This window comes from Sinocyclocheilus anshuiensis, unplaced genomic scaffold (assembly GCF_001515605.1).
Source record: "Sinocyclocheilus anshuiensis isolate Anshui unplaced genomic scaffold, SAMN03320099.WGS_v1.1 scaffold274, whole genome shotgun sequence".
NCBI lineage: Eukaryota > Metazoa > Chordata > Actinopteri > Cypriniformes > Cyprinidae > Sinocyclocheilus > Sinocyclocheilus anshuiensis.
The window spans coordinates 2,107,564-2,132,535 of NW_015547698.1; the positions used below are offsets into that span (position 1 = coordinate 2,107,564).

Below are 24,972 nucleotides of genomic sequence, written 5' to 3' on the forward strand. Positions count from 1 at the left end.
GTGGTTAAACAGCTCACTAATGATGAAGTGGAAAGATGAACCTTCTAACTCTAATGGTCTGACATGATGAAACCCTGTTCTTGAGTCATGTTATCATAATTTCTAAGTAAATCAGTAGGCTTCTGTGGTTGTGGTTGTGAATGTGTTTACGTCGGTATGCTAAATATAGCTAAATTAACCTCAAAAGTTACAATTATTCATAAATCTGCAAAACATGTGCAATACATATCCTCATTTAGCTGCATAAATGTGTGTGTAATATAGTGTTGGTTTCATGTCGAGTACGGTGAAGAACCGTGAGACAATCTCGTGTATGAATGAAGAAGAACACAATCTGCCATCTGGCCCTAAAGCTGACAGACCTGCAGATTAACAGTTTACACACAGAGAGACTCATCTTGTGTTGCACACAACTACTGAACGCGCACACCTCTGTTTTCCAGACCAAAAAAAAAAGAATGTGATGTATGAAAGCACTGGGCTTTCAACCAACATTCCTCGAATTGTTTATTTTTTTGGTCAATCAATGCATCAAAATCTCAAAGAATTGTACTGATTAAGTATCTTAACCTATGGATTACAGTGAAAAGTATCTAAGCAAATCAGCCTGTTCTCACTGTGTGTATCTTCATAGATGGAGTATGACCCATGGACCTGAGCTGGCGACTGATGACCCTCCTGCTAAAGACAGCAATGCACTGCTGATCAAAGACTATCCGGTGACAGGCGATCACATCGATCTCAGGGAGTTCTACTTTTCAAACCAAGAGTACTACCGTAAGATAGAGCAGCTGAAGAAGGCTCATCTCCAAACCATGGCTGAACTCGAACTCATGTATCGCAAGAAACTGGACCTCAAAGGGGTGAGCGCTGCGGACAACACTGATCGGACCAATCTGTGAGTTTATACATAACAATAGTTATTTTTCAAAACTAAAACAAACATTTTTAACCAACGCATTTGTTGTTGTTGTTAGCTTTTATAAACTGGAATTAATCTAGGTATGCACATGTTTAAAAGTTTGTGAAAGATGTCTCTTATTTTCACCAAGGGTACAAATAAAAAATACAGTAAAAACAGTAATATTGCGAAATATTATTACATATTAAATAACTCTTTTCTATTTTAATATATTTTAAAATGTAATTTATTCCTTTGATGGCAGAGCTGAATTTTCAGCATCATTACTCCAGTCTTCAGTGTCACACGGTCCTTCAGAAATCATTCTAATATGCTGATTTGCTGCTCAAGAAACATTTCTGATTATTATCATCAATGTTGAAGACATTTGTGCTACTTCATATTTTTTGTGGAAGCTGTGATAATTTTTTTTCTGGAATTCTTTGATTGATAGAAAGTTCAAAAGAACAGCATTTGTTTAAAATAGAAATATTTATAACATTATAAATATCTTTACTGTCACTTTTGATCAATTTTATGCATCCTCGCTGAATAAAAGTATTAATTTTTCAAATAAAAATCTTACTGACCCCAAACTTATGAACAAGTGTATGGAAATGAAGTAAATGGAAATGAAAATATTATTAACTTTATTATTGTTATTATTGTTAAATAGTTCCCCACAAGGAAGGAGTCCAGTGATAACCAGCAATCTGAAAAAAGCCCGGTCTGCTCTGGAGCTGCGGTGGACTTCAGATCTTTCTGACCTGTCTGATGAAGAATGCAACACCGAGAAAGGCCTTCTTATCTCACCCAAAGAGCTCATCAAGAGCATGTGGCAGGAATTCAGTGTGAATAAGCTTTCTCCGCATCAATGGCACCCGTTTTCATCCTCACTGCAGAGCTTGCCTGCTGACTGCCAGGCCGCTAGCAAACCCAAAGGTAGGATCAGGGGTCAACGGCTAAAAAAACGCAAGCAAAATGTAGGCGAGGGTTGGCATCCGAGAGTAACAGTCCCCAAGCCTTTCCACATGACACTTCGTGAGGCGGAACGGCGAAAGAAGGGTATAAAATCACGTTTGGAGATCGAACAAGAGAACGCGGATCTCCGACGCCAGGTGGAGGAGCTCACTGAGTGCCAGAGGAAGTTCCACGCCAGTCCGGTGCCTGCGCATGTGCGCCTCCTGCTGTACGAGGAGCTGCAGGAGCACCGACGACTTCATCGGGAGATGGAGCAGCAGCGTCTCCACACCTTGCAAAGACCCTTCAGCTTCCTGGAGCGCGAACGGCTGAAGAAAGAGCAGAAGGAGGCCAAGCTCCGCGAGCAAATGCTCAAACACAACAGAGAGGAAGAAGAGTGGAGGAAATGCCCGTTCAAGGCCAAACCCGTCCCACGGGTGGTGAAGGAGGCAGCGTCGGGTGAGCAGCAGAAGGATGAGGAGCTCTACAGGGCCATCAAGATGCAGATGCGGGCAAGAGAGTTGCTTCATAGTGCATCCATGCCTCCTAGCATGCTTGCACGGCATCTCAGCGAAAAACAGGTGCAGAAAGCCGCCCAGGATGACGAGCATACACACCGACCCAAAATCAACGCCGAACTTCCAGACTTCAACGCCAGCTACAGGACATTTCGGAAGCAGCTGGCGAAGCACAGAGAAGTACGGCCTGTGGCGGCATGTGAACCCTTCCAGCTGCGCACGGCTAACATCTCCTCACACAAAGAACGCATCATGGCAGATATCGAGGCAGAGATAAAGAGCCCAAAACCGTCCCGCTGGCCGTTCATGACCCCACCTGCCCTCTCGCCCAGAACGCCCTTGTCATCCCTTTGCTCCTCTCTGTCCGGAAGCCAGGAATGCTTGTCTGCTAAAATCACAGATGCAGCCAAGAAACGCCAAGAAGCTATGAGGTAACTGTGATGCCCAACTCCGGTTTAAATATTCACCCCGCTAGAACTTTCCAAGTGAAGTCCTGTGTCTCCGTTTTTTTGGAATTCCAAAGCAGGAATGGGAATTTCCCTGCCACTGTGTCTCCTATTAATAACCCCATCAACAGTGAAAGACTTTACTGGGTATGTTGTCGATGCTCCTGAATCCTCTTGCTGCCTCCAAGTCCTTGTGGGAGGTTCATACTTATGAGTTCAGCAATGAATTCAAGATATTTCAGTCAAAATGAAATGGAAGTGTTAAGTAAATTCATATTTATTTCTCCTTAGCACTACCTGACAAAGAATGTTTTTAACTCTAGTACAAAGGCTGAATTAAAAATAGTATATTACACTCTTAAATATACTCGAAAATTTGGCACTCAAAAAAAAAAAACACTAGAAATTATAATATTATGGTGGCACTAATGTGTGTTCATATTGAAAAATGTGATCATTGTGACATGACTTGAAGGCAGCATCTGTCCATTGTGCCCAAACCCTGTCCCTACTGGCTCACCTACCGTAGCGTCATCCCATTAGTGGAGTCCCTCCTTCATAAGTTCAGTTCTAACAGCTCTTTACCCCTATGAGTAGAAAGGTTCTTGAGCAGAGAAAGCGGGCAGAAGAAGAGGAGGAGAAATGGAAGGAGAAGCAAAAACAGAGAGAGAAGAGACTACAAAAAGTGGTCACAAAGCGAGCCCAGGAGAATGACCTGCATGTGGCCCTGGCCCAGACATGCCAGTCCAAACTAAAAGATTTCAGGTAAAGCAATTGAGCCTCTGCTCTTGAATTTCTCAAACTACACTCTTAAAAATAAAGGTTCTTTATTGGAATTGATGGTTCAATTAATTTTTCCATGGATATGCATAGAAACTTTCCATTCCACAAAAGGTTCTTAGATTATTAAAATTTTCTTTACGTTAATAAAAAAATAACACTTTATTTTAGTTTTCACTTTATTCATGTTTAGTTTCTAGGGTGTTGCTAGGTTTTTAAGGTGTTTCTAAATGGCTCTTCTTTTGCTTTCCTATGAAAACTCCCTTTTGGAACCTTTATTTTTAGAAGTTTTTGTAAACATTGGAGACATTTTCATATTCAGATGCAGATTTCTTGCATATATCTCATATATATGTGCACATGGGAACAGGAAACAAGATCTTCAGAGACAAAGAGAGTACCAGGAGGAGATGAGAGAAATCCAGGAAAGAGTGAAGGGAAGACCTCTGTTACTGGAACAGGTAGCACAGGTGAGTTTTTATCTATTTTAATTTTTAATTTTGCAATATTATTTTTTACAATATTAATATTACTCTACTAGAAATGTTCATGGTGATGATAATGCAAAGTTCTCTCTTTCTTAGATGAATGCTAAGAGAGCAGCAGAAAAGCTCTACTCTGCCACTTTGCATGGATGTGGTCTGAGTGAATCCTTTATCAGCAGTAAAGCTCCTAAAGACTTGAAACACAGACATACTCCAAGCCCCGCCCACTCCGGCAGCCAAACTCCACCCACATACAGGTATAAGAGCCAACATACATTTTGTTCTGATGCATTTTAAAGACATTTTAGAAGTGCATTCAAAAATAAGTAACGAACCCGCACACTATCAATACTTGCTCATTCTTGAACTTTATTAAACGCAACGTTTCGGTCCACTGACCTTCATCAGGCAAATGTATAGAATTAAAAACAAGACATAATTATATACTTTCACAATCAATGAGTATAATTGACAATCATGTGGACTAATTACAATTGTCATTCAGATTCAGATTTTATTGAAAAGTCTGGGATTATGAAAAAGAAATTTTTGGATAGAGGATATCCCTCGAAATGGGTTGATGATGCTTCTGACACCGCGCTTCAAAAAACACGTACAGAGTTGTTAAATAAAAGGACAAAACGTACAAAAAAAATAATCGTTTATTTTTATTACTACTTATTCATCTACATCTTACCAGATTAGAAATATTTTTAAGAAACATTGGCATTTGCTGTCTTCGGATCCTGAGTTGAATCACCTTTTCCAACATCCACCGATGATTGTATATAAACGTTCCAGAAATTTGAGGGATTTTTTGGTGCACGCCTGCTTTCAAAGTGCCGCTCCTCCTAGATCCCAAACCTTATTGAGTCCTATACAGAAGGTATACAGTATATATATATATATATATATATATATATATATACTGTATATATATATATTGTGACACTTAGCGTGACACACGCCTGCTTTCAAAGAGCCGCTCCTCCTATATCCCAAACCTTATTGAGTCCTATACAGAAGGGAAATTGTCATTGTGGCAATTGTGCACAGTGTAACAATACATTTAAAACGTCTGTTTTTTGTCATCCAAGAACAGGTAAAAAATATAAAATGAACTCTGTGATCACGTGTGCTTCAACCCATGTTGTATACCTTATTTGATGTCCATGTGGACTTTGCTATGTGGGAAAAACATCTCGACAATTAAAACAAAGGATCACTGAACACAAGAGCTCTATAGGAGAAAGGATAAGTCATATCCAGTTGCTGCACATTTAATTTATTTTAATCATGACGTGTCTGCTCTACGTTTCTTGGGAATTGAAACTTCTTAACTTTGCAAACTTTATCACCCTTAGGGTTAAATGATGAGGCATTATTTAATATTATGTTGTAAAGTGTGTTTGCTGTATATCTAAGTAACAGTGTGATTAAAAACAAGGGGATGATATTAAAACCTTGTTAAGATGTGCGGTTTCTGATAACCTATTGTGATTTTATACACATAATTATTTTTGTATGTGAATAATGATATCTTTTTCATTGGGGATGTTGTAAAGTGTCTTCTATTGTATACTTGAGCCATTGGTATCTATTACGTATGTGTTTGTAATTAGTCCACATGTGATTGTCAATTATACTCATTGATTGTGAAAGTATATAATTATGTCTTGTTTTTAATTCTATACATTTGCCTGATGAAGGTCAGTGGACCGAAAGGTTGCGTTTAATAAAGTTTAAGAATGAGCAAGTATTGATAGTGTGCGGGGTTCGTTACTTATTTTTGATTCAACTTTTTGTTTGATTTTGTTCCCATGCACCTATCCTCGAGTTTACATTGATTGAGAAGTGTATTCAAAGAAACACTTCACCCAAAAATTAAAATACTGCTAATTTTGCACATTTAAAACCATATTTATTTTTCTCAGCGTCTCAGAATTGTTTTCATTCATTCTTTTATAGTAAAAACAGAAATGAAGACCATGAGGAATTTCCAGACTTGCAGGATTCCCTTCTCGATGACTATGCAGATGATTATGAGGAGTATGACCATGACATGGAGGCAGGACACATGGACAGAGATGAGGATGACAGACACAATGAATGTCATGACACTGATGAGGAAAAGGCCAATGGTGAAGGACACTCATTTCATGACGAACTGAATTTTGATGATGATGATGATGATGATGATGAACAGGATGACCGTTATAAAAATGATGACCTCAGCAGTAAGCACAGCCAGAGCAGCAGAGGTAGTAAAAGTAACAACAGTCACCATAGCGACAGGAGCAGAACAGGTAGTGTTAATTAGTTAAGTGACAGAAAATTGGAAAGATCCGAAAAGTGAAGAGAGGACAATGGAGATCAAAATTAGAGAACAACCTACAATTTCCTAAATTTCAAGGTCACTGCTTAGTCCTATATGAAGTTATCCTAACAGGAGTAGAAGGGCAGTTTTTTAAGCATATTTCATAAATTAATTGTATTCTGAAGCTCAGTATAAAAAACTTAAATGAGATATTTGAAAAATAACTCTGATCAAAATTAGAGAACACTTACAGATACCTCCAAGTTATTGGTGTTAATCTGCTAATTTCCTTAATTATATGACAAACCCTATTTAACTGGCAGCATTCCTCTTATTTTCACTGAGATTGCAAGATGGCGGGCCGCTCTGAGGTGACTGAAACCCTGCGACAGGAGGTTGTCCAGATGAAGGCCAAAGGGACGACCCTTTCACCCATTGCAAGAGAAGCTAGTCATTCCAAATCTGTGATTTCTCGAATATTGCTGCTTTACAATGACACTAATTCATTCAAGTCCCCCAAAAAGGCTGGTTGTCCACATAAAACAAATGCACCAAGCCTCTCATCAGCAGAGAGAATCAAAAGGCTAGACTCACCTTTGCTGAGGAGCATGTTGTGTGGTGGACAGAGAAGAACTGGTTCAAAGTTCACTTTAGTAATTAGAGTAAGTTTAATTTATTTGAAAGTGAAAAGTGAAAGTGAAGTGACGTGTGGCCAAGTACGGTGACCCATACTCGGAATTTGTGCTCTGCATTTAACCCATCCAAGTGCACACACACACACAGTAGTGAACACACACAGCCTGAGTGCATAAAGAAGTCAGTGAAAGCTGGAGGAGGAAGTGTCATGGTTTGGGGGATGTTTTCTGCAGCAGGAGTTGGGCCTCTTATACAGCTACATGGAAAAGTGAATGCAAATATTTATCAGAACCTCCTTCAGCAACATGCAGTTCCTTCCCTGCAAGCATCTCCCAATCAGCCTGCAATTTTCATGCAAGACAATGCCCCCGTCACACTGCAGAACGGATAAAGCAGTTCCTTGAAGCTATGAACACTGAAATAATGAAATGGCCGACCCAGAGTCCTGATCTAAACCTGATTGAACATCTTTGGAAAATCATTGGCGTCAAAGTTATGGCTAAGAAACCCACTTCAGTTACTAAAGTCACTCAAAGCAGGGGCCTCTACACTTCCTACTAATTTCTGCCAGCTGTAACCCTCCAAAATATTAGTTGTAATCTTCTTTCGAGCAACAGTGATGAATGCTCTCTAATTTTGATCACTGTGTTTTCCACAAATTAAAGGTTTTGTTGAAATGCCTTGGTTATTTTGTCAAATATGTTAGTGGAACAGTGGTATGCCTACAGCTAATATTCCTTCACATTTTTAGTGATGAAGATTAGCAATATTTCAGAAAAAAAAAAAAAAAGTATTTATAGGTTATTCTGTAATTTTGATCTCTACTGTATAACATTAGCTTGATTCTGCATATTTAATTTCTGTTGTAAATTGTTGGATACTTGTGTACATTGTACGTGTGGGATTATTAATAAGAGAAAAAAACACGTATCTTGCGAAAATTTACTTTACTATTACAATTTTATTGTTTATTAGTTATTTTCATGCTTCGTGAATGTAAATACAAGCATATAAAACATTTTAAACATGAGCCACAGCCTAAAAATACACAACACGGTCAGTTACTGTTTGTACATCAGAAGCAACATCTCAGTAATTTTCCATGCTCCACGCGGTCCGGCCCACCGCACGCTCACGCTGTGATGCAAACCCGCCTCATACATGAGACCAAGCGCGAAAGACGCGCTGGGCTGGGTCAATCCTGATTGACAGCCCCTCTACCCAATCACATGCGTGCAAGGCTTCCGCATCGCTCTCTCCAACCAATCAGCTGCAGCGGAGGGCGTAACCGCAGTCCGAATTTTACGCGGCGCCACGGCCTGAAAACTAAACCGAGATGGAATATGCCAGTCTGAACCGGTTTCAACCGGTCTTGCGTGTGATGCATGAGACTAGAGAGGAGCTGGGTCACAGTCTCTCGCAGATATCTGCTTTCAAAACAACGGTTTTTCTGCAGTAGACAAAAGAATAAACTAACGATTGGTTTGATGCTGTTGTTATAAAACGGAATGAGTAGTTAAAGCGAGCTGTAAACCGCCATAGAGAGAGACAGATGAACTAACACGAGCTGCTGACTGAAAGGGGACTCGGATTCAATCACTGAAGACAATAATTAAAAATAACACCGAAATTGTGTGTTTCGGGGGTTTTCATGTATCGTTTGCTTTGCACTATAGTGTGTTTGGCGATATAGTGAGGTAACCAGCTAGTTAGCAATTGAAGTGAACTTGCTAGGTTTTTTTGAATAGGTTTACATACGCTATCGTGTAAAATGAGATAAATCAAATAGACCTTTTTTTTTACCTCTGGTCTTGATATTGTTTTGACGCGACGCACGTTTCCACGACACTTAACCTTGTTGCTGATTCCTAAACCACGTTAGCATTGTTTTGTTTTTTTTTCCGCGAGGACGAGTTTTGGTTAAAACAGGTAAGTTAAAGGTTGTTGTTGATGTGTTTGGTGAAATGGTTATCCGTTACAAATATTATCTACTACGAAATGTGAGTTGAATGAAGTGCTAGTTTGCTGAAACAGTTCTGATGTTGACCAGAAACGAAAACGCGTTTTGATCCTCATCGCTGCCCGTAACTGCAGGCGCCCAGAGTTCATGTGGGCTGCTTTCTAAAAAGTTTGATCAGTGTACATTAAGGTGACTCAAAAACGTGTTTACTTTTTGTGTTTTTCTAGCCGTGGAAGAAACACACGTTTAATGTGTTAAACTGCAATGTTGGTTGGCACCTTTTAGAAGCTTTTAACTAATAATACTAGCTGTTGTAACGATGATCTCAGCAAAACAGCACTCGGAGTTATAGGTTGTACTTCAGTGCAACTGCATGCTTAAGTATTGTGTTTTATAGACTAAAGTGCACCCACGTGGTTTGAGCCATTGGTTTGGCGTCAGACTTTTAACATCAGAGATCATTTTGGATAAACAACTAATAAAGTTTTAGGATGAATGGTCAAAGAAGGGTCACTGTTGATGTTGATAACTAAAAGATGTCCGTTTTGTTTTGCAGCTCTATGCCGGCAGACATGACCATGTTGGCGGATCACACAGCACGACAGTTGCTGGACTTCAGTCAAAAGCTAGACATCATCCTGCTGGACAATGTAGTCAACTCCATGCACTATGATGTGGGATCTCAGGTATGAGTTCGTTTGCAGAATCCAGGACAATTCTGGTGCTTTGATTGCATTCAAATCATAGTTTGTTGTTTATCAGACATGTACAGTGCATCATAAGTGGTTTGTGTTGTGATAATTTTAGCAAAGACTGGCACAAGAAGTTCTCACCAATCTGAAGGACCACCCAGATGCCTGGACCCGAGTGGACACCATATTGGAGTTCTCGCAGAACATGAAGACAAAAGTATGTCAACATTAACGTTTGGGCTGTCACTAACTATTATTTTGTTAATCGAGTAAACAGACCTTTATTCTGTCGATTAATTGAGTAATTGGATTTTTTTTGTGGTAATAAAAATAGGCCTTTAAAATGACTTAAAGGCACAATATGTAATTTTTGCCACTAGAGGGCGTGTATTCAAAACAAACAAATAGACAAAGGCGTAGTTTGATGACGCTGTGACTGAGTGTGGAATCATGGGAGTTGTCATCTATACCTAAAATGCCTTTAAAATACATATAAAATAGCAATGAGGCAATAATAACTGGTTCAAATAAAATATCAAAAGCAAGTAATCATGGTTTTATTTAGGAAAAAAGTTAAAATACATAATGTAATAAAACAATATTGTCATAACTTATGTACATTATGTATTATATCAAATGCCTGCAGAGGGCGCCAACGGCCTGACGATTGTTTTTACAATTTACAGTGTGATCTAATCCTTGGTTAATATTGACTAAAAACATTTACTTCAAATGTCCACTTAATCTTTATTATTTGGCCACTTCTTTAAAGGGCCATGAAACCCCCCGTTTCAGCACTGATTAGTTCTCACCACAGTTAAAAAAAAAAACGCTAAAAAAGTGGGCGTGGTGCGGAGCGGAGGAGGAAGAGGGCAGACAGACAACACGCACAGCTTCGCCTTCAGACTGTTTAATTTCGCTCCCATCGAGTTAAAAACACAAATAAATGCACAGCCATTTGCACTCTGCATCGAAAACATATACATGAATGCGCTGTTGCACCTCTGAGAACTTTTAAGGCTTATTCTGTGAAGTTTATATAAGCCTTTTGACGGGTTGTGTCACAGAGCTGTAAAAACGGTTATGCTCACCAAGTGAATGAATCGTGTTTGTGCCGAACTCCTATTACAAAGCAAAAACAAACACTCGTCTTCGATCCATGAACGTTTCTCAGTTAACGTGCGCGATGTCATCTCACAGTCTGAAGCGTCTGTCATAGCAAATCAACACATGCTGTTGTGAATAATTAAGCGAAGCGTCTTCTCATAGGATAGGAACACGCAGTCTCATGAATAATTTAATAGACACCGACTCGTCATCGATGTACTATAGTCCATTGCCACGTCACAAATTGTGACATCAATGTCTTCTACGATGTGCAACACAAACACCTCTGCTAAAATCACAGAAAAAGTAGTCTGGGGTTTCATGACACTTTAAGATATAAATGCTAGAGCCACTGTCATTTCTTAAACAAGAACATGTGGCCATCAAAAGATGCAAACTGGGGGAAAAAAAGGGTTTAAACTTTTATTTTGAAGTCATAATGAACAATTAGCATATTTAGAAAGATAATGATGTATTCTGTGTTGGCATAGGGTTGTAAATGATTTACCTTATAAATCTGATAGAATGGTGCACATTGGTCCTAGATGAACATTTATAAGTAAAGATGCATAGACTCGCAGCATGCAAAGATTGATTTTGAGACGATCCACGCATGTAAATGATAACTGTTTGTGTGGAGCAGCATTTACTGTGAACGGAGCTGCTCTTAGATGCACGTAACCTACACGCAAATAAAGCACATATTAAACCCGCAGCACATATTTATTTATTTGAATCGCAGCCTTTGTGAATTCATAATAGCACTATGCTTTATTATGATTTTTAAATGGTTTTAATATTTCGTGCAGCCTTAGAAAACGGTCTAATAATGCTTTTCATGGATTCACTTCTGTTATTTTGCAGGTTAATTGACACGGGCAAATTGCAATCAAGGATTTTTATAATAGAGTACTCAAATTTAATCAAGGAATCGTGACAGCCCTAATTAACGTGTTTCTAAATTTGGCCAGTTTATTGAGTCCTGCTACTAAATTCCAACCTTGATCATTTATTCTGCCACATTAAACTGATATTTATTCTTTTTGCTGTTTGTATTGCAGTACTACGCTCTTCAGATACTGGAGACAGTGATCAAAACACGCTGGAAGATTCTTCCACGAAACCAGTGTGAAGGTCATTCACACACACTGACATTAGCCTCTATGGAAAATCTATTACACACCTCCACATTATAACCTAATTGCCTCTTTTAAGAAATGCACAAATAACTGACATCTCTGTCTGTCTACAGGAATTAAAAAGTATGTTGTTGGGCTGATTATCAAGACTTCCTCTGATCCCAACAGCGTAGAGGTAATTAAAATGTTTTAGATGTTAGATGATAGCCGATGCCAATACCGATATACTGTATATTTCCCTTTGTCAAATTTCACAAAGTCTCTCCTGTGCGGAAATTCTAAACAAATAATTTTTAATTTTGGTTAGTTTTGACCAAAAACTAATTTGTTAGAACTAATAAATATTATTAAAGTTTTTTTTTTTTTTTTTTAATTAGAGTACATTGAAAGCCTTGAAAATAACTATAATAAAATCAGTCTCTGCAGGTTTTTTTTTTTCAGACGGATGCAGTTGAAACCTTAACATGTTATTTGTGGATTTAACATTAATGGATGGTCTAAAGCAAAAGAGCTGTAAAAATTCTAAAAAAATCTTTAGAGCTCCTTGTATTTACGTTTTCATAATCCATTTGAAAAAATATATTACATAATGAATAAATCTGTATATATTAAATTATTTAATTTTCAAGTGTCATGCATGTGATTTTTAGTCATGTAAACTATAGCTTCTGGCCTTTAAAAAAAATAAAACAGACTCCTGATTTTATGACAACCATACTGCTTTATTTATTCAGAATCACAAGTATCTTGATATTTGTGTATTTTACTTTCATTTTATTACAAGTAGGCCAACAGCGCCCCCTAAGTAAATAATTTTATATAATAATAATTTTTTCAAAATGGCTGATGCCGATTTTTATGTTTTAATCCTTTATCGGCCGATTCCGATAATGTTCTGATAATATCGTGCATTCCTATTTTTAATTTTAATTTTAGTTAGACTTTTAGTAATTTGATTGTTTTTGTCAATTTTATTGTTCATTTATTAATTTATTTTTAAATATAGTTTTTATTAACTTTTTTAGTTTTAGTTATTGTAGTACTTTAAATGAAAGTGAGAGATGTTGCCTTGGCAACTAACTGAAAATAAATTTTTTAAATGTTTTATTTTATTGCATTTCATTTAATGTTCGTTTTATTCAAATTAGTAAATTTCAATCAGTTACAACCAAAACTAGAAAAAAATCATTATTTTAAATAAAATAAACAACTGAAATTAAACAAACTTTAAACTTACTTTCAGTTAGCATTCAATTAGTTTTAGTTAACTATTATAACCCTGATTTGTACTAGTCATGTCACTGAATGCATCCATGTTGACTTGTATTTGTGCTCTTACAGAAGGAAGGGGTTTACATAGCAAAGCTCAACATGATCCTGGTGCAGGTGAGTGTCCTTTCAAGAATATCTATAGTCATGATATTGTGAGAGCGAATGGCTCATGGCTTTATCGCTGATGTTGTCTTCCTGTTTGTGTGTAGATTCTGAAGCAGGAGTGGCCAAAGCATTGGCCCACATTCATCAGTGACATTGTGGGAGCGAGTCGCACCAGCGAGAGCTTGTGTCAGAACAACATGATCATCCTGAAGCTCCTCAGTGAGGAGGTGTTTGACTTCTCCAGCGGGCAGATGACTCAGGTCAAAGCCAAGCACCTGAAGGACAGGTACACTTGACCTGTAACACGTGACACTTACAGATTGTGCAGGGTGTGGTTGGCAAAATAGTTGTAGTGATATTTACTTTCTCTTTCTTTTCTTCTTGCAGTATGTGCAATGAATTTTCCCAAATATTCCAGCTATGCCAGTTTGTCATGGTATGTTGCATGCATATTATTACAGCATTAGTGTTTTTATAGTGTTTTTCATTTTTATAATTAAAGGAATAGTTCACCCAAAAATTAAAATTTGCTGAAATTGTACTCACTCTCAGGCCATCCAAGATGTAGATGAGTTTGTCTGTTAATGGGAACATATTTAGAGAAATTCAGCATTCCATCACTTGCTCACCAGTGGATCCTCTGCAGTGAATGGGTGCCGTCAGAATGAGAGTCCAAACAGCTGATAAAAACATCACAATAATCCACAAGTAATCCACACCACTCCAGACCATCAGTTAATGTCTTGTAAACCAAAAAGCTGCGTGTTTGTAGAAAATAAATCCATCATTAGAAAGTTTCTATCTTCAAACTGTTGCTTCCAGCTAAAATATTTATCTAAAATTTTTGTTTCTATAGCTTGCTTCAGTGAAAAAATGTCTTGTCTGTATCCGGAGAGAAATATGCACAGATCAAGACTGTTTACAAGCCAAAACAGTTATGTGGGTGGATTTTGAGAGAGGAAAAGGATTATGAACTCGTATTTAAAGATTTAAAATAAAAAATGTCAAATGATGGATTTGTTTATTAAAAACATTCTTTTTGCTTCACGAGATGTTAATTGATGGACTGGAGTGGTGTGGATTATTGAGACGTATGTATCAGCTGTTTGGTCTCTCATTCTGACTCTCATTCATACTTTTGGGTCAACTATTACTATATTTACACCTCTCATTTTTAAACCTCACTCGATGCTGTGTACATCAGGAAAATTCCCAGAATGCCCCTCTAGTCCACGCCACATTGGAGACCCTCCTTCGTTTCCTTAACTGGATTCCACTGGGCTACATATTTGAAACCAAACTCATCAGCACGCTGGTGTACAAGGTAACACGTCTCGAGGTCTCTAATTGTAACTAATTTGATTTAATGAAATGCTGCTGTAGCAGACTGCTGTCACTCCTCTCACAAAGGCGCACTGTCATTTGTTCAGCTTGCCAGTGCGTAAGAAAGAGAGGGAAATCATTGGAGCGCTGGCTGTTCTCATTGGCTCTCTGCTCAAAGCTTTGTGACTGAGCTGGTGCTCAAACATTTATAGCCTTTCACTTGATGAAAATCATTGAGTGTTCCCGAAAGTTTATCATTTGTGTTCCGATTTGTTCCACAGTTCCTAAATGTTCCGATGTTCCGGAACGTCACTCTGAAGTGTCTGACAGAGATCGCAGCAGTAAGTGTCAGTCAGTACGAGGAGCAGTTTGTCAACCTTTTCACTCTCACCATGATGCAGCTCAAACAGGTACATGCGTGCACGCACACACACACACACGTTTTTTTTTTTTGTTGGAATGAATACTTTTATTCAGCAAAGACTCATTAAATTGATCAAATGCGACCATAAAGACATTTTTAATGTTACAAAGGATTTCTATTTCAAATAGTGCTGTCAATTCGATTAATTGTGATTAATCGCATCCAAAATAAAAGTTTGTGTTTACATAATATATCAGTGTGTACTGTGTATATTTATATATGTGTATATAAATTAATAACGTAATAGTTACATTATTAATTATATTAATTATTAAATTATATACAGGTGCATCTCAATAAATTAGAATGTCATGGAAAAGTTCATTTATTTCAGTAATTCAACTCATATTTCTTAAATATTTTTTTTAACTTGAGAAAATTTGTCATGTACTGTACCTGATATGTATCCAAAATAATCGATATCAAATCGAAAGCTTATGAATGAGAAATGAATCGAGAAATTTGTGTCAAAACCCAGCCCTACTAAACAGTCTCAATAATCAAGCCGTTTTAATTTATATACATATAAATATATACGGTACACACACATATATTGTAAAGTTGTACTGTTTCTTTTAACTTGCCTTCGGATGTTTATTCATGTTTATTTTGTGCTGAAACTGGTATTAATGTGGAGGAGATGATCAGTTCACATGCGCCTCGCGCTGCTGCGTCTGTTGAACTGAGGCGCTACAGCGATCTGTCACTCCACATTAAACAGCGCCAAAATGAATACTGCAATACAATGGACATAAATTGAAATCTGAGACTTTGTTTCGTATTAAAAGTACCAACGCACAATGCTTATTGCGATTTATTGGATGGGAGGTGTGCTTCAATGTTCCATCCATTAACTGAAAACAGGCTAGACTAATCGATTCTTGGGAATCAATATAGTTTTGTAAAAATGAGAATCGATTAAAATCGAGATATCGATATTTTTTTACCCAGCCCTACTGTTTAGGTTATTTGGGGATTAAAAAAAAAGTAGTGAATGGATTTTTATCATTGTAGGGTGGTTGTGTCCACACACTGCTAAGACAGATTTATATGCATACTCTATGTAAAAGTGAATTTTGCATCCGATGTCCCCTTTAAAACTTTCAAATGATCATTTTGTGAATAGCTTGGGAGTTTAAAAAAATGAAAACTATACCAAACCTGCTAGTATTCATTTTTAACCCCTTAACTGACAAAGATCGGCGACGGCCTCAGTTTATTGCGGTCTTACTTTCACAGCATGTTAAAACATCAAACTCTTACTTGATCTGGACAAACTGTGCATCATTAGAAAGATTAAAAACTCTAGCTTCGATATTTGACCAGTTTTGATAAAACATTGTTGCAGTGACAGTAATTTATTACTATCAACAATATAACAATATCTCTATTGTCATATCAGTCTGAGTAATTCTGATTCTTGAACCGTAAACTTTGAAGTGTCAGTTTTGTGAACATATGTTGATTATGTATCTAGTCCGAAAGACTCATGAGCAGCAACCTTTTTATTTTGGGTATGTCATTTGTGTCTCCATGCCGAAAATGGGGGGGGACAGCAAAGGGGTTAAACAATACAACCAATGCACCACTAAAAACTAGTGCAGTTTTCAAAACTATAATAACCTTCATTTACTCAACAACAGATGCTGCCTCTGAACACAAATATCCGTCTGGCATATGCAAACGGGAGAGACGATGAGCAGAACTTCATCCAGAACCTCAGTCTGTTTCTCTGCACCTTCCTCAAAGAGCACGGACAACTGATAGAGAAGAGACTGAACCTGAGAGAGACACTCATGGAGGTACACACAGTCAAATGTAGTGAAATAAACGTTAAAGTGACACACAAACTCCTAATTGTTTGACTCCCATGTGCTCAGGCTCTGCATTACATGCTGCTGGTGTCTGAGGTGGAGGAGACGGAGATCTTTAAGATCTGTCTGGAGTACTGGAACCATCTGGCTGCTGAGCTCTACAGAGAGAGTCCCTTCTCTACCTCCACCTCTCCGCTGCTGTCAACCAGTCAGCACTTCGACGTGCCGCCCCGCAGACACCTCTACCTGCCTGTGCTCTCCAAGGTCAGTTAGCCACAGTGTACAGCAGCTCCACTTCAAAATATTGGTTGCTGGAGAAAAACACTGTGTTCTTAACCCGTCTCAGGTGCGTCTGCTGATGGTGAGTCGCATGGCCAAACCGGAGGAGGTTCTGGTGGTGGAGAACGATCAGGGCGAGGTGGTGAGAGAATTCATGAAGGACACCGACTCCATCAACCTCTACAAAAACATGAGAGAGACTCTGGGTAATTATTATGGGCTGTTCTCTAACTGAGCGGAAAAAGGCAGACGGAGAAAGCTTCATAATGATCTCTTTCTCCTGTCCAGTCTACTTGACTCACCTGGACTATGCCGATACGGAGCGGATCATGACAGAGAAGCTTCATAATCAGGTGAACGGTACCGAGTGGTCCTGGAGGAACCTGAACACGCTGTGCTGGGCCATCGGCTCCATCAGTGGGGCCATGCATGAAGAGGACGAGAAGAGATTCCTCGTCACTGTCATTAAGGTGTTTATTCATGGATTTGTTGTTGCCAGGAAGTGAAAAATTATGCTGAAAATTCAGGTTTGCATCACAGGAATAAATTACATTTTAAAATACATTCACATAGAAAACTTATTTTAAATTGTTATAATATTTCACAATATTACTCTTTTTACTGTATTTTAATCAAATAAATGCAACCTTGGTGAGAAGAAGAGACTTCTTTCAAAAACATTAAAAAGTCTTAACACCAAATTTCTGTTTCTGTCTCAGGATCTGCTGGGTCTGTGTGAACAGAAAAGAGGGAAAGACAACAAGGCCATCATTGCCTCCAACATCATGTACATCGTCGGTCAGTACCCACGATTCCTCAGGGCCCACTGGAAGTTCCTCAAGACCGTCGTCAACAAACTCTTTGAGTTCATGCACGGTGAGGAACCGATTGTGTTTGAGAATTTTGTCTGGTCATGCATGATTTTTAAATTTTTTTTGCTCAAGTGCAAATCTTTTCATAAGGGTTAAATGTTAATTGTAAAGTGTTTCTCTTTCTCTCTCAGAGACCCATGACGGCGTGCAGGACATGGCCTGTGACACATTCATCAAGATCGCTCAGAAGTGCAGGAGGCATTTTGTGCAGGTTCAGGTGGGGGAGGTGATGCCCTTCATCGACGAGATCCTCAACAACATCAACACCATCATCTGTGACCTGCAGCCGCAGCAGGTGCACACGTTCTACGAGGCCGTGGGCTACATGATCGGAGCACAAACAGACCAGACGGTCCAGGAGCGACTGATCGAGAAATACATGCTCCTCCCCAACCAGGTGTGGGACAGCATCATCCAGCAGGCCACCAAGGTGAGAACCAGTGTCATTTTAGTATTACTGAGTTACTGTTACAATTTTTAGTAATGGTTTTGTTACATTTTTATTCATTTTGTTTCATTTTTTAATCTCTATATAGTTCATTTTTTTTTCAGCTTTATCCTTATTTTAGTATATCAAGTTAAACTAAATAAAATGAGAAATGTTTCCTTGGCAACTACCTGAGATCATTTAAATTTTTTCATTGTATTTTTTTAACATTTTAATTTGGTTTCAGTTTATAATTCATGCTTATTTCAATTAATGAATTTTATGATATTAGTTAACCATAATGGCTTATCAAGTTAGTTTTTATGAATTTTTTATTGTTTTATTAATTTTATATTTTATTAATTTTTTCTTTCTTTTTAGTTTTAGTACATCAAGTTAAACTAAAAACTTTTAAATTTGTCCTTTTTTTAAATGCTTTTATGGTTTTAATTAACTAAGAATTATTTTAATAAAGCTTCTCTTTGTGTAATAAACGTAATTTTAATACTCAGACCTCTCCGAATGAAAACCAAAAGGGGTCTTTTAATAGAAAACAGGATTTTTAAAGGGCTCTTTAAAGGGTTTAAACTCTTAAGTTCTAACTACCAAGATTGAAACAGTAGAACCTAAACTCAAAGCACATGATGTCTCTCTTCAATCAGAACGTGGACATCCTGAAGGACCCAGAGACGGTGCGTCAGCTAGGCAGCATCCTGAAGACCAACGTGAGGGCGTGTAAAGCCGTGGGTCACCCTTTTGTCCTGCAGCTGGGACGTATTTACCTGGACATGCTCAATGTCTACAAGTGCCTGAGTGAGAACATCTCTTCTGCAATCCAGAGCAACGGTGAGCCACGCACACCAACATGGAGCACATGACCCAACAACTGGCACATAATAACAGCTCATGATTGACTCTTTGGTTTTTCTCTGCAGGTGAGATGGTGACCAAGCAGCCTCTGATACGTAGCATGCGGACGGTGAAGAGAGAGACACTAAAGCTCATCTCCGGATGGGTCAGCCGCTCTAACGACCCTCAGATGGTTAGTTCTGACATTCCTGGATCAGTCTGCGTTCGTGCCAAAACAATAAGTTGAGTTTGACAGCAGTTCAAAGCGTTGTTGTTGTCTTTTCAGGTTGGAGAGAACTTCGTTCCACCTTTGCTGGAAGCAGTTCTCATCGACTACCAAAGGAACGTTCCAGCAGCTCGAGAACCAGAGGTGCTCAGCACTATGGCAACCATCGTCAACAAGCTCGGCGCACATATAACAGGAGAGATCCCCAAGATATTCGATGCTGTGTTTGAGTGCACCCTCGACATGATCAACAAGGTTAGTTCATCCTGTCTGTCAGTGTAACTCTTTTGTTTTATATCTTGAGTTGTTTTTTCTGAATCAAACCAGTGTAAGTCTGGTAGCGAATATACATTACATGAATATACATGATTAATCAAGATAGAACCAAAATCTTGATATGGCTTACTGTGCTTATCAAATCACCAAGGCTGTGTTAATATAACCATATGTGCTGTGTGTTGCACTGCACCTTTTTCTTACATGTGAGCAGCTGCTTTCAGTGTCTCCGAGCGGCGCGGTTCACAGTGAATGCTTCGCATGAACTCATAAGTTGCTTATGAGCTGCTTATAATGTGCATTTGGGAGTGCAAAGTGCACAAATGCTCTTCTCAAAATTGTAATGAAAAGCATCGTCTCAACAAAAGAGAAGCTTAAGGTTTGCCCTTTTTTTGCCAAAATAAAACTAAATTGTTTAATGTTTGAAAATGAAGAGATCTATAAATGTCAGTATTGTAATTTAACAGTTGTACAAGGGAATAATAATACTTTTATGTATATCAAATTGTTTTAAAATTATTACAATAGTATAATTTCTTATTTTTATCTAGTAATAAACTTAGTGTAACTATTATTAGTAGTAGTATTTTTCTTAAAGGGATAGTTCACCTAAAAATAAAAATTTGGCCTTTGTTCATCTTCAGAACACAAATTAAAATATTTTTGATGAAATCCGAGAGCTTTCTGACCCTGCATAGACAGCAACACAACTGAAACATTTTATGGCCCAGAAAGGTAGTAAGGACATCGTTAAAATAGTCCATGTGACATCAGTGGGTCAACCGTAATGTTATGAAGCTACGACAACACTTTTCGTGTGCGAAGAAAACAAAAATAATGACTTTATTCAACAATTTATTCTCTTTCGTGTCCGTCTCTGCCGCCATTGAAGACAGTACCATGATGAATGTGTGTGCATTCCTCTGCTTGTAAACAAGGTGCTGCTCATCGGGGTTCTACATCAGAACGCCGGCTCCTGCGTCAGCAGCTTCACAGGCATGCGTCGTGCTACTCGCGTGAATGGCGGCGGAGCCTGACATGGAAGAGAATAAATTGTTGAATAAAGTCGTTATTTTTTTTTCTTAGCGCACAAAAAGTAATCTTGCAGCCCTACTTTAATGCTCTGTGTTTTGCCTCTGTCAGAACTTTGAGGAGTTCCCCGAGCACAGGACGCATTTCTTCTACCTGCTGCAAGCAGTCAACTCCCAATGTTTCCCAGCATTCCTGTCCATCCCACCGGCACAGTTCAAACTGGTTCTGGACTCCATCATCTGGGCCTTCAAACACACCATGAGAAATGTAGCCGACACAGGTGAGTGGAGAGAACTGTGGTTAAACAAATAAACATAAATAAATACTCTACACTACTGTGTGAATGCAAAGCGCTTCTGGTTACATTCAATTTTACAAATTGTGGTGTTCAGAAATACAATTTTTAACGGCTAAGCATTCGTGACCCATGACGTTGTTTTTGCACAGTATGTTTTTGACATTAATTGACATTAATTAATTGTGTGTTTGTGCGTCTCCAGGGCTTCAGGTCCTGTTCACCATGCTGCAGAACATCGCACAGGAAGAGGCGGCAGCTCAGAGCTTCTATCAGACCTACTTCTGCGATATCCTGCAGCACATTTTCTCGGTTGTCACGGATACGTCTCATACTGCTGGTCAGTTGCTAGGCAGAGAGAGAGTGACATGTTTACAGTGTAACTAATGGAGGTGTTATTTTGAACAAAACGGCTTCACATCAGTCACACAGTGAACCTCACAAACACTTGTTCAGGTCATTTTTCACCTGAAATAAAGGGGGGGGGGAACAAGATTTTAGGCAAAATATTCAAGATTTTTATTTGTCACATACATGGTTATATACAGAATATATGACCAGCAGTGAAATGTAAGTCAGGTCCGCTCCATGGACAGTGCAATTATTAAAGAATGCAAACACAAGAAAAATATATATAAATATAGGTATGGAAAAAGATTTAAAAAAAAATATGAATAAAATAAAATGTGCAGGACAGTATACTGTAGACTTAATAAATATTAGATATATTTATTATATTTATTATATAAATATAAAGAAAATGGGATTTGTTTTGAGCTTTGACAATTATTTTTATAGTTATTATTATTTGCGTACATTATTATTATCATTCTCATTCAAGTATATAACATTTAAATTGTGAAATGACTTAATTTATAATGAATTAAACATACTAAAACAAAATATTTTAGTGCAATAATCATATTGAAAATTACAGAAGTCACTCAGAAGTTAATTCAGTGTGTGTGTATTTGATGGGTGCTCTGTCGTTTGTGGCAAGCAGGTCTGACGATGCACGCCTCCATCCTCGCCTACATGTTTAACCTGGTGGAAGAGGGTAAAATCAGCGTCACTTTGAACGCAGGCACCACGAGCAGCAATCAATGCTACGTGCAGGAGTACGTGGCCAATCTGCTGAAGACCGCCTTCCCACATCTGCAGGAGTAAGAGCAGCGTACAACATGATGATTGTGTTTTCAGTGTGTTGTCGTTTTCATGTGTTCATGTTAGGGATGTAACGATTAACTGTGAGCCGGTTGAAAATCGATTCAATAAATTGTGAATCGAATCGTGAAATCAAAACCGTGAATTGAATCGAATCGTGAGTTGAGTGAATCGTTACATCCCTAATACATTCCCACATCTGCAGGAGTAAGAGCAGCCTAGAGCATGATGATTGTGTTTTCAGTGTGTTGTCGTTTTCATGTGTTCATGTTAATGATGTTTTTTTCTCACAGTGCCCAGGTGAAGGTTTTTGTCACGGGTCTGTTCAGCTTGAATCAGGACATTCCTGCCTTTAAAGAGCACCTCAGGGACTTCCTGGTCCAGATCAAGGTATGTCACTTCCTTCCGGCTAGATTTTGACTTCCTTCTCTAGTCATAGACCAGTGCATAGCCAGCCAAAAGTTCACAATATAAATGGGTACACACATATGAGGAGGGTTGAAAATTAACTTTTACCCCAACAGACACAGTGTTTGTTTAATACCCACCTCAATTTATAGAAGTAATAATAATTACAATTAATATTAATAATGATAATAATAATATAATTTATTTTAATTGATTTTAATAATTAATAATTACATAGTAATAATACCAACTAAAATGCTCTTTTATCAAAACAATTGTATTGATACTATTAACTATTCATTTTTAATAATTAAAATGCTTTTTTATTATTTCTAAAATGTTATTACTTATTAAATGAAACATTAATATTAATAAAATTCTGGTATGTAATACATTAATAATAACAAAATGTTATTGCGCATGTTATATTTTAATAAATATGAATGGTAATTACATATTAATTAATATAATTAAAATGCCATTATTGTTGTTTATTAAATGTTAATAATTATTCATTAAATAATAACCTTTAATAGTAATAAAATGCTCTGCTATGAATAGCAATAATACATTAGTAATACTAATAATAAATTATTGTGCATAAGTGTTTTAATTTACAATAATGACAATTTTTAATATTAATGTTAAGGAAATATTAAGTTAATTTAATTTATGGTACATTATGCTAGTTGTTGTGGTTTATTATTATTATAAACAATCTTGTGGCATTCACACAGTTTCTGGCCTTTAAAATGGATATGAATCTGTTTTTGATTCTGAATAACATTCCCAAATCTAGTTAATACTGATTATAAATGGATGCATTGTTTATATCTAACATTAAAAAATGCATTTCTGTAAAGCTGCTTTAAAAAAATAAATAAATAAATAAATGTAATGTGAAACGTGCTATACAAATAAGCATGACTTGACTTGATACAACATTGGAGTTGTTCCAGTGGGCCATTCAAAATCACTCAGATTGTGTGTTTGCAGGAGTTTGCGGGTGAGGACTCCACAGATCTGTTCCTGGAGGAGAGGGAAGCGGCTCTGCGTCAGGCTCAGGAGGAGAAACACAAGCTCCAGATGTCTGTCCCAGGAATCCTCAACCCTCATGAGCTCCCGGAGGAAATGTGTGAATGAGCACCAGGACAGTTTCACACTCATGAAGGAAGCGCTTTAAGCTCAAGCGTGTGCTTGTGTGCGTGTGTATAGAGAAGTAGCAGTCAAATGAGGACAAATAGGAAAATGAATCCAGATGTTGGTTGTTTGTCGACCAAATCCTTGCCAATATGTAAATTAAAGACATGTCTGTTATTAGTAACCTGACTCCTCCCAAACCCTTTGGTTTTACATAACACAGCATTTTATATAACGGAAACTGTCTCTCTCGTATATCAATTTACTGTATATCCTTCAGTGTTTCTGTTTGGTATGTTTGCTTTCCTGTTTCAAAGCACATTACTAATCATTTTAATGTTTTCTCAGCCTCATCTGTTTGTGAATATGTAATATACAGTGTGGCAGGCCAATGAAGACGGACAGTTACTGCGCAGGAAGAGAGATTTGTGTTGTTGAGCTGTGCGGCTGTGTGGCTCATGAACCACAGCAAGTGAATGTGACTGTTCAGGATCAGTCCTGATGCTGTTCCTGTCTTCTTTATTGGGGGTTTGTGTGTGTTTATATATATTTTTTCGTTCAATTGCAGTAAATGAGAAAGACGAGTCTTTTTCATGCTACAGACCCACTGATGTCTTTTCTTTTGGCATAGGGATGTCATTCAAATGAAAGGGTTTGTTCATATCATCCTATTTGTAAAGCTGTGTATTAGTACTATGGAAACATAAAGTTGGGTATTTTTACAAAGCATTGTGTGTGTTTTTCATTTAGCTTGTAGGACTTGTTTAATTTGAATGTTAATTAAAAACATTTAAAATACGATTCTGTAAGTATTCTAGCAAACTTACATTATTTTGTTTAAAGTTGCTACTGTGATACTTTACTAGAGAGTGTCTTATTAATCTTGATAAAGCGATAAATGTTAAATATGCATATTAGAAATATAATAAGAAACCTTTCGTATGAGTGTTGAAACTGACACGTTTTTCAGGATACTTTGATGAATAAAGAGTTCAAATTAAAAACATTGATTTGAAATCGAAATCCTTGTAATATTATACGTCTTTAGTGGTACTTCTGATCAATTTAATTAGTTTTCTTTTAAGGACGCCAAACTCTTGAACGGCAGTGCGTATTTTACAGTGC

At 37.7% G+C, this 24,972-nt stretch overlaps 2 protein-coding genes across 4 annotated transcripts; both read left to right on the forward strand.

The window, feature by feature from the left end:
* The first annotated feature begins 414 nt into the window (after positions 1-414).
* On the forward strand, positions 415-6,454 carry LOC107703833 (protein FAM161A-like). 2 transcript variants are annotated; one of them, XM_016506588.1, is made up of 6 exons: positions 415-898; positions 1,578-2,810; positions 3,423-3,590; positions 3,928-4,075; positions 4,190-4,347; positions 6,059-6,454. In XM_016506588.1, the coding sequence occupies exons 1-6, from the start codon at positions 573-575 to the stop codon at positions 6,408-6,410; spliced, it is 2,385 nt and encodes a 794-aa protein (XP_016362074.1). In that variant the 5' UTR covers positions 415-572; the 3' UTR covers positions 6,411-6,454. The 2 variants fall into 2 exon arrangements, with proteins under 2 accessions (XP_016362074.1, XP_016362075.1); XM_016506589.1 differs by having other exon boundaries at positions 3,976-4,075.
* Positions 6,455-8,387: 1,933 nt separating this feature from the next.
* Positions 8,388-24,573, forward strand: xpo1a (exportin 1 (CRM1 homolog, yeast) a). Of its 2 annotated transcripts, none has more exons than XM_016506593.1 (24): positions 8,388-8,972; positions 9,560-9,689; positions 9,811-9,912; positions 11,864-11,936; positions 12,055-12,116; positions 13,283-13,327; positions 13,423-13,604; positions 13,706-13,754; positions 14,523-14,642; positions 14,923-15,051; positions 16,709-16,867; positions 16,946-17,143; positions 17,226-17,364; positions 17,447-17,628; positions 17,878-18,034; positions 18,162-18,460; positions 19,120-19,303; positions 19,393-19,499; positions 19,593-19,787; positions 20,952-21,120; positions 21,341-21,475; positions 22,139-22,298; positions 22,593-22,689; positions 23,704-24,573. In XM_016506593.1, the coding sequence occupies exons 2-24, from the start codon at positions 9,564-9,566 to the stop codon at positions 23,848-23,850; spliced, it is 3,216 nt and encodes a 1,071-aa protein (XP_016362079.1). In that variant the 5' UTR covers positions 8,388-8,972; positions 9,560-9,563; the 3' UTR covers positions 23,851-24,573. The 2 variants fall into 2 exon arrangements, with proteins under 2 accessions (XP_016362079.1, XP_016362080.1); XM_016506594.1 differs by lacking the exon at positions 8,388-8,972 and adding an exon at positions 9,121-9,192.
* Positions 24,574-24,972: the final 399 nt, after the last annotated feature.

Bases quoted from the DNA above. Each gene is read 5' to 3' on its own strand.
- LOC107703833 (XM_016506588.1), top strand. From the start codon at position 573: ATGGATTACAGTGAAAAGTATCTAAGCAAATCAGCCTGTTCTCACTGT. The intron at 3,591-3,927 runs GTAAAGCAATTG...TTTCATATTCAG, and splicing joins TCCAAACTAAAAGATTTCAG to ATGCAGATTTCTTGCATATA. The intron at 4,076-4,189 runs GTGAGTTTTTAT...TCTCTTTCTTAG, and splicing joins TACTGGAACAGGTAGCACAG to ATGAATGCTAAGAGAGCAGC.
- xpo1a (XM_016506593.1), top strand. From the start codon at position 9,564: ATGCCGGCAGACATGACCATGTTGGCGGATCACACAGCACGACAGTTG. The intron at 17,629-17,877 runs GTGTTTATTCAT...TTTCTGTCTCAG, and splicing joins TCCTCGTCACTGTCATTAAG to GATCTGCTGGGTCTGTGTGA. The intron at 18,461-19,119 runs GTGAGAACCAGT...CTCTTCAATCAG, and splicing joins TCATCCAGCAGGCCACCAAG to AACGTGGACATCCTGAAGGA.